Source organism: Meles meles, chromosome 8, assembly GCF_922984935.1.
Source record: "Meles meles chromosome 8, mMelMel3.1 paternal haplotype, whole genome shotgun sequence".
In the NCBI taxonomy this organism is placed as follows: Eukaryota; Metazoa; Chordata; class Mammalia; order Carnivora; family Mustelidae; genus Meles; species Meles meles.
The window spans coordinates 62184265-62192537 of record NC_060073.1 but is presented as its reverse complement, the minus strand read 5'-3'; the positions used below and the strand labels follow the sequence as shown (position 1 = coordinate 62192537).

The window sequence follows — 8273 nt, the reverse complement described above, 5'->3', positions numbered from 1 at the left end:
GCTGACGGCGTGACGCGCCGCCCGGAGTCCGTCGGGATCCGTAGTCCGGGGCTGGCTGACGCGAGGTGGCCGGCGGAAGTGGCCGCGGGGCTTGCCGGGACTTATAGTAGTTAGAAGCTGCGTTCACCGGTTGCCGCCTACACGGTCTGCCACCGCGCCGCGGTTACCAAGGGGTACAGAAGGTTGTGGTAGGCGCCACCGTGGAGCGGCTCCGAGGTCCCCGGGAGTCTCGCAGGCGCGCTTCCCGCGTTGCCGGGACGCAGCCCCTGCAGACGCCTCGGAGGCGGAAGCGACGACGGAGGCAGGTGAGGCTGGAAACTTAGTTTGCGTGAGGGATTAGAGTCTCCTTTGCCCTAGAAGAGTTTCCAAAGGGGCGACAAGAGCTCGTTCTTCATCCTTTTACAGCATTTACCGGTTATTCTCTCCGGTGACTGTCAACTAAGGTGTTAGTAGTATTTTCGTGTTGTAGAGAACTCACATTTGCTGAGTGTCTGCCTCTGGAAGCTGTGTACCTTGGGCGTTTATAATCATCCTTTCAGGTAGTCCCTTAACAGCCCAGTCAGATGAGGAAACTAAGAAACTTACCCAAGGCCGAATAGCATGTCTCAGGACCTGGTTTAGAAGCCAGGGTGTTTTAGCCCCCTGGTATGTTCCCTTTGCCACTCTGCTTTTAATCGTTCTAGATTCTTATTTTTTCCACCCTTTTTTTTTTTTTTTTTTTTGAGAGAGAGAGAGAGAGAGTACCCTGGGGAGCGGGGTGAAGGGCAGAGAAGAGGGAAAGAGAGAGAAATCTTAAGCAGGCTCCACACCCAGAGCAGAACCCAACTGGGGGGGGGGGGGGCTCCCTCTCACGCGGGACTTGAACTCAGGGGGCTTGACCTCACCACCCTGAGATCATGACCTGAGCTAAAATCAAGAGTCAACTGCTCAACCAACTGAGCCACTCAGGTACCCCTTTTCCACAGTATTTACTGAGCACCAACCAACATTGCTCCGAAGTGTACTAAGGGATACTGGAAGATCAAAGCAGACCTGTTCACTACTCCTTTGGAACATCTACTCTAGTGACCTAGAGTTACCACATAACAGGATTATATTATACTATGATTGTATTATACTATGATTTCTTACATTGCATCACTTGTTGGTTTGTTTTTTTGATCACCTCCTAAGTGTCAAAATGTTGAACAAATACTTATTGAGTGCTACTATATAGCAGTCACTGTTCTGGTCACTGGGGATATATTCCTAAAAAAACATAAAATATAGGCAAAATATGTCATGGTGAAGCTACCATTCATGGGATAATAATTATCAGTAACTACTGTTAGTTGGGATTTCTTCACTTCTGTGAAGCAATCCAGTCAGATGCTCCTATAGCTTTTTGCTGTTTATCTTCTGTACTATCCTCATTTTTTCAAGACCCAGCTCTAATGTCACCTGCTCTGTGAAACCTTTCCTGATCCTTATTTTTTTCTTCTTTGCAGACAGACTGAAGAACTCCATAGCATTGGGTTTATGGTTCAGTTTAGTTCAGTAAACACTCATTGAACCTCCTTAATGGGCCAGACCTTGTATTGAAGTGCTGGGGATAAAGATATAGGTAGGCCTGGCCTTTGAGGGGCTCACAGCCTGGGATTGGGGGTGTGAGGAGTGGGGAACAGACAGGTAAGCAGGCCATTGTACTACAGCACGTGGTGGAGTGTTTCCATTAAGAGATGGGCTGAGATGGTAGCACAAAGGAGGGTCAACCTGAGGAGGGGGAGATATAGGAAAGCTGTCTGTATAAGCCAGGCAAAGAAGAGGGGGCAGAATCCAAAGAAATGGAGCAGCACATATATGCAAATGAGCACCATTACTGTGTGTGTGTGTGTGTGTGTGTGTGTGTGTGTGTGTGTTGCAGCTGGGAGACATTACAATTAGACTGAGATTAGCTGCTTCAAGTTTGAGATAGAGACCTGAGGTAGCTGAAGCTAACTAGGTAGGCACCCTCTAAGTCTGGAACTTGGACTTTCTCTTTTCCACCATCCAGATAAAGTTCATATTTTCCTTAGTGTTACTTTCTAGACAATGTAACATCAGGATTATGTGCCCTTCCTAGCCCATTAGTTGTATAGCCACACCTTCTCACCTGGTGTTCTTTGGGAACTGGAAGTTACCAGTGGATTAGTTGTGTCTAGATCTGTATGCCCTCCACAAGTCCGAGTCTGATTGAGCCTTATATATGTATAGCAAATATCTTTTCCCAGGTTGTGTCTTATCTTTCAACTCTGTCTTTGCTGTTTTTCTTATTACATAGATAGATTTATTTTGTATTAATGATTTTATAAAATATCCTTCCTTCCTGATTTGTGATTTGCACATCTTATTTAAGTACTCTAGCCCCACCTTATCATCACAAAATTACCCCCTTGTTCTACCTTCCTCCCATCCATGTTTCTGTCTCTATCTCTACATCTCTAGTTATCTATTTCTGGGATCTTTAGTTTTGCTGGGTTTTTTTTAGGCCCCAGCTGAGACAAATTTTGGAGGCAAGGGTCACAATAGGATGTAATAAGAAAGTTCAAGAGCTCTGAATGACAGGCTAAGAAGGAGTATAATATCTGTTTTACAGGTGAAGAAACACAAAAAAAAGGAAGTCAAGGGGTCTTTCCCAAGGTCAAAGATCAAGTAAGTACTATGCAGATCAGAAGCAAGGTCCTCATAATCTGTAAGTTATTTCTCCCAACAGCCACCATCTCTAACATTTCCCAGCCAGCAATTTACTCATTCATTCATTCACCTGTGTAGCAGATAGGTGTGGTTGGTCACAAGATAGATTTCCTGAAAGATGGATTGACTGAGTGACTGTTATCTTTCCCCATCCATCCATCCTTCTGTTCGTTCATCTTCTTTACACATTTTTAGTGAATTCTAGGTTCAATGCTAGGCTCTGGAATTACATAGGTGAATAAGATATCATAGGACCCATGGCAGGTGAGAAGTTGACTAAGGGGAACAATTACCATAAAGTGATAAGCACTGTACTAGAGAAGTACAGGGTATTGTGGGAACACACCAGAAGGCATTAACCCTTCTTGGGATGGTAACAGATTAGGAAATTCATAGTGCCCTGTGTTGAACCGAAGGAGATACCAACATCACTCATTTATTCCATGGATAATTGTGCATCTCTTATGTGCTAGGTGCTGTGTTAGGTACTGTGAATAAAGAAATGAACACCATAGCATAGCATAGCATAGCATAGCATAGGTGCTCTCCCTCCTTTAAAGGAGTTTAGAATCTAGTTAGGGAGATCAGAAATATACCCTTGGGCCCTGGGAATACATCATATCCTTCATTTGGATCACACATGTTTATGGGTTATTTCCTATGAGCATTCCAGAGGTGAGAGAGAGATGGTGAATTGGATATGTTTCCACACTTGGAGGTTCACAGACCATTGAAGGAACGCCTTCATGATTATTAGTAATCTTATGAAGTAGGAAGGACTCCAGCCATGAAAGAGAGAAGAAATACACTGGTATTTAGCCAAAGTAGCAGTTATTTCCCTCTGGAAGTTTCAGTGAAAGCATTGAAGAGAGGGTGGCATCTGGATTGGGTCTAGAAAGAAGCTTTTTAAAAACGTATTACTTCATTTAATTCTTACAATAATTCTCCAAAGCACAGGTTTTTATCTTCATTTTACATGTGAGAAATTCGAGGCACAAAGAGGTAAAGGGATTGCCTAAAGTCACTCAGCTTAGTTCCAGAAACAAGACTCAAATTTAAGTCTCTTGTCTCCAAAATTGTTTCCCTTCCTACTGCACCACTTTACTTTGCATATTTGTTACTTTCAGAAAAACATTTTCCCAGAACACCTGATCCTGTCTCTTTACTTTGCTCCTTCCTTTCACTGAATCTCATTCCAGACTCTCCACTTCAGGGACCACATCCTTGCCCTAGCCAGGGACTTACAAGCTTCTGCTACCCCAAGTTGTCTGCAGCTATTCCAAAGCAGATCTGGGAATGGCTGGATCTCTTTATTTTATTTTTTTAGGATTTTATTTTCAAGTAATCTCTATACCCAGTGTGGTGCTCAAACCTACAGCCCCCAAATCTAGAGTCAAATGCTCTACCAGCTGAGCCAGCCAGGTGCCTCTGGGTGGATCTCTCTCTCTCTTTTTTTTTAGTATTTTATTTATTTATTTGAGAGAGAGGGGGAGGGTGCAGCGGGGGAGTGGGGCAGGCAGAGAGAGAAGGAGAAGAAGACTCTTGAACCCAGGACCCCAGGATCATGACCTAAGCTGAAGGCAGACACTTAACTGACTGAGCCAACTGGGCACCTCCTGGCTGGATCTCTTTTTTTTATTTTTATCTTTATTTATTTGACAAAGATCACAAGCAGAGAGGCAGGCAGAGAGAGAGGAAGAAGCAGGCTCCCTGCTGAACAGAGAGCCCGATGCGGGGCTCGATTCCAGGATCCCAGGATCATGACCTGAGCCTAAGGCAGAGGCTTTAACCCATGAGACACCCAGGTGCCCCTGGCTGGATCTCTTTAAAGAAAAATCTCAAATCCCTAGGAGCTCACGTTTTAAGAAATTTAGATCTTTGATTTATTCCTAACAGCAGTAGCATTTGAACTGAAGGAAAAAAAAAAATTTTTTTTTTTTTTTTAAGAGAGGGAAAAGGTGGGGGGAGAGGCAGAGGGAGACAGAGAGAGAGAGTCTTAAGTAGGCTCCACGCCCGTGTGGAGCCCAATGCGGGGCTCTGTCTCACAACCTGAGATCATGACCTGAGCCAAAATCAAAGAGTTGGATGCTTAACCAACTGATCTACCCAGGTGCTCCTGAACTGAGTCTTAAAGCATGAGATTAATCAGGTAACGATGGAGAAAACTATTTTAGGCCAAAGGAACAAAGGCAGGGAAGACTGAATATGTTTGGAGACTAGAAAATTATTGTGTGCGACTGATGAGCAGGGCTGACTGGAGCTAGAAAAGTTAGAACATGGGACTCCAAGGGCCTTCAAGAGTAATCTCAGGTTTGCTCAGTGGGAATCTGATCAGAAGACTGTTGCAGTATTCTAGGTGGGAGATGGTAGAAGATTTAATGAAAACAGTGAGAAACAGAGAAAATTACATTGGAAGTTTTCCTGAGCAGGAATTTTCTTGACTCAGTGACCAGTTAATGAAATCCCATTTCACCTAGCATTATTTTTTCATACCTCTCTTTCTAAAGCACAGCTGGGGTCATGGCTCTCACCAACTCAGATACAGTTCATAGCTCTCAGTTACCTACAAAGGGAAGACTGAGCTCCAAGCCTGGCACTGGAAACCTTCAAGAGCGGGCACCATCCTTTCTGTCCCGAGTTATTGTCCCAAACACAGATCCGTCTCCTTCCTGGATCTGGTTGTTTCTTTACTGCGCCAGATGTGCCCACTACTGTGCCCTTAGTCCTGTGGCTTTTTGTTTGGAATGCTTATCCTTTTTGTTTGGAATGCTTATCCTTTTCTCTATTAGCAAACTCAGTTCATCTCTCAAATTCTATTTATGCAGTTCTAATATTATTTTCACAACATCTTGCCTAAAATGTGAGCCCCCTCTTCCCTGAAGTCTGTTAAAACAATGAACATTTCTAGTGAGCACTTAATATGTACTAGGCACTAGCTTTCTAACTTGATCCTCTCATCTGTCTATTAAGGTAGATGTTATTAATCCTGATTTGCAGGTGAGGAAACTGAGGTTCAGAGGGGTAGAGGAATATTCCCAGTCATAGAGTGAGGAGAGACAGTCAGAATTCAAATCAGGTCTGTCTGGATCCGAAGGTATTCTGTATAGTGTTCCACTGAGTTAGGGTTGATTTGAACCAAAAAACCCAGGGCCTTGATCTCTCTCTTCATTCAAAGGGCCAGCCCATTTCTGAAACAGGGGAGAGCCTCCTAGACCCCGGAGACAGGGTGGATGTAGGGTATGGTAGTACTGGTAGGCTCACAAGCCACATTGGGTGAAAGACCTATGCTGCCCCTTCTCAGTGCTTCTACTTCCTCACTTTCCTTGCTTGACTCTCAGGGAGATGGCCTCTTCAGGAATATACAAGCTGGATAATGGGAAGTCTTACCTGAACAACTGCTTTCCAGCCAAAAATCTCCTTCGGATGCCAGACGAAGGTCAGGTGACTTCTCAAATTGATACCTTTGCTTCACACTCAGCTCCTACATCCATTTTTTCCCTCTCAGCCCATTTATTACTGGTCCCTGCACTACCCAACCCTATCCCTTCCCATCCATCTTCCCTCAGCAGCCTCAGGGAGCTTTCAAAAGTGCACATTGAACCACAGTGTTCCATTCTGTTCTGTGACTTCTCATTCCTTTACATATTCCCCATTCCTTTATGTATGCCCTGTTCCATTGTACTCTCTTTTCACATAGCTTGTTTTATTTGCCAGAATATTACAGCTATCATGCCAGTTATCCAAACTCTTTCCATCCCACAAAGCCCAGCTCTTTTTCCAATAAGTCCTATCTAGCTACTCTAGCCCTTAGTGACCATACTCTCTTGTGAGCTGTCTTCCTCTCTGTGTTTATTAGTTGTTGAAGAATCATATTCTGCCAGGCTCCTAAATAAAATGACTCTACTAAGTAGTTTTTCAAACATTCATCTAGTTAAAAGCTCCCGTGGGCCAGGGACTCCTCATAACTCTGAGCAGAGCCATACAGATGGGACACTGCTGAGAAGTATGGGTTCACTGGATTGGATTTGTTGATTTGAAAGGGTAGAACAAGAGGGAAGTACCTCTTGTTTACTGTAGATGAAATGGCTTGCTGGTTACTCTGTATGTGGAATATTGAAAGAACTTTCTCCTCCAGTCCATTTTCCCCACTTCTCTAGAGTGATTTCTTTTTTTTTTTTTTTTCATGTACAGACCTCTGGCCACCTACCTGTTTTAAACCCTTCCATGGAGCTCTCTGTATGAATTCATGATTTCATCCCCACACCCCATTACACACATACATGGACAACAGAGAAATAGATGCAGCCAGGTGCATCTGCATGTGTTAGTACAAATATGTATGTTTCCTAGTCCACTGAGAGCAATGACACCTCACTCACAAAGAGCATACTTGGGCCCTACATCTCGGTTTCTGGATATGATTCTCCAATAAAAAGAGCCAGGACTTCTCAGAGAAAAAGTTGTTTCCAGGGCTGGGGCCAGAAAAATACAAATTGCACCATAGAATGTCGTATAGTGATAGGAAGTACAGAAGTGCTCAGAAAAATGATGAGCACATATCAGAACGACATAAGGGCTAACCTGAAGGAGTTCCCAAAGGCCAAACCTGGGACCTAAACAACAAAAAATTAAAGTAGAATTGGGTTGTAAACTATACAATAAATATCCGTGAGCCCATACTGATACAAATAAATATTTGAATATATAAAAAAGTGTAGGCAAAGGAGCGACTCTTCCTACAGTAGAAGTTCAGTTAATAAATGTAGAAGGAATGAAGGAAATAGAAAATCACTGCTAAAGCATCACAATAATAATTTTTACAGGTAAGAAGTTTCTATAGATGTTGTATCAGGATTCTCCAGCAAAATAAAACCAATAGGATATGTATTTATATCCTACTTGTTCTGTTTCTGTAGTCATATGTGTGTATTACCTGTTTTAAAGAATTGACCTATGAAATGATGGGGGCTGGCAAGCCTGAAATCTGTAGGGCAAGCAGACTAAAAACTCAGGAAGGAAGAGCTGATGCTGTGGGGTTTTGGGTTTTTTTTTTTTAAGATTTTATTTATTTATTTGACAGAGAGAGATCACAAGTAGGCAGAGAGGCAGGCAGAGAGCGTGAGAGGGAAGCAGGCTCCCTGCCAAGCAGAGAGCCCCATGCGGGACTCGATCCCAGGACCCTGAGATCATGACCTGAGCCGAAGGCAGCGGCTTAAACCACTGAGCCACCCAGGCGCCCCTGATGCTGTGGTCTTAAAGCAAAAGTTTTTCCTCCTTTGGGAAGCATCAGTTTTTGCTTTTAAGTTTTTTCAGCTGATTGGGTGAGGCCCATACACATTATAGGGGATAGTCTCCTTTACCTAAAATCAACTGATTACAGATGTTAGCCACATCCATAAAATACCTGCACAGCAACACCTAGATTAGTATCTGAGTAACTCCTTACCACAGCCTAGCCAAGCTGACACCTAAAATTAACCATCACAGATGCTAGAATTAGTGCGTCAAAGTATGGTGAGAATCAGATTGTTAGCATAGTCTCAAGGTATCTTTATCAATTA

At 43.4% G+C, this 8273-nt stretch overlaps 1 protein-coding gene across 12 annotated transcripts in view; it reads left to right on the top strand.

Annotated features, from left to right (window-relative positions):
• Positions 1-96: 96 nt before the first annotated feature.
• Positions 97-8273, top strand: part of XRRA1 (X-ray radiation resistance associated 1) — a 65381-nt gene continuing 57204 nt past the window's right edge. For 5 of the 12 annotated variants that reach the window (XM_046015301.1, XM_046015312.1, XM_046015308.1 and 2 more), the window contains exons 1-3: positions 229-305; positions 2615-2670; positions 6051-6148. In XM_046015301.1, the coding sequence (XP_045871257.1) occupies positions 6055-6148 (94 nt within the window). In that variant the 5' untranslated portion in view covers positions 229-305; positions 2615-2670; positions 6051-6054. Of the gene's footprint in view, positions 306-2614; positions 2671-6050; positions 6149-8273 lie in introns of all 12 variants that reach the window. The other 7 variants (XM_046015310.1, XM_046015309.1, XM_046015306.1 and 4 more) reach the window with 6 other exon arrangements.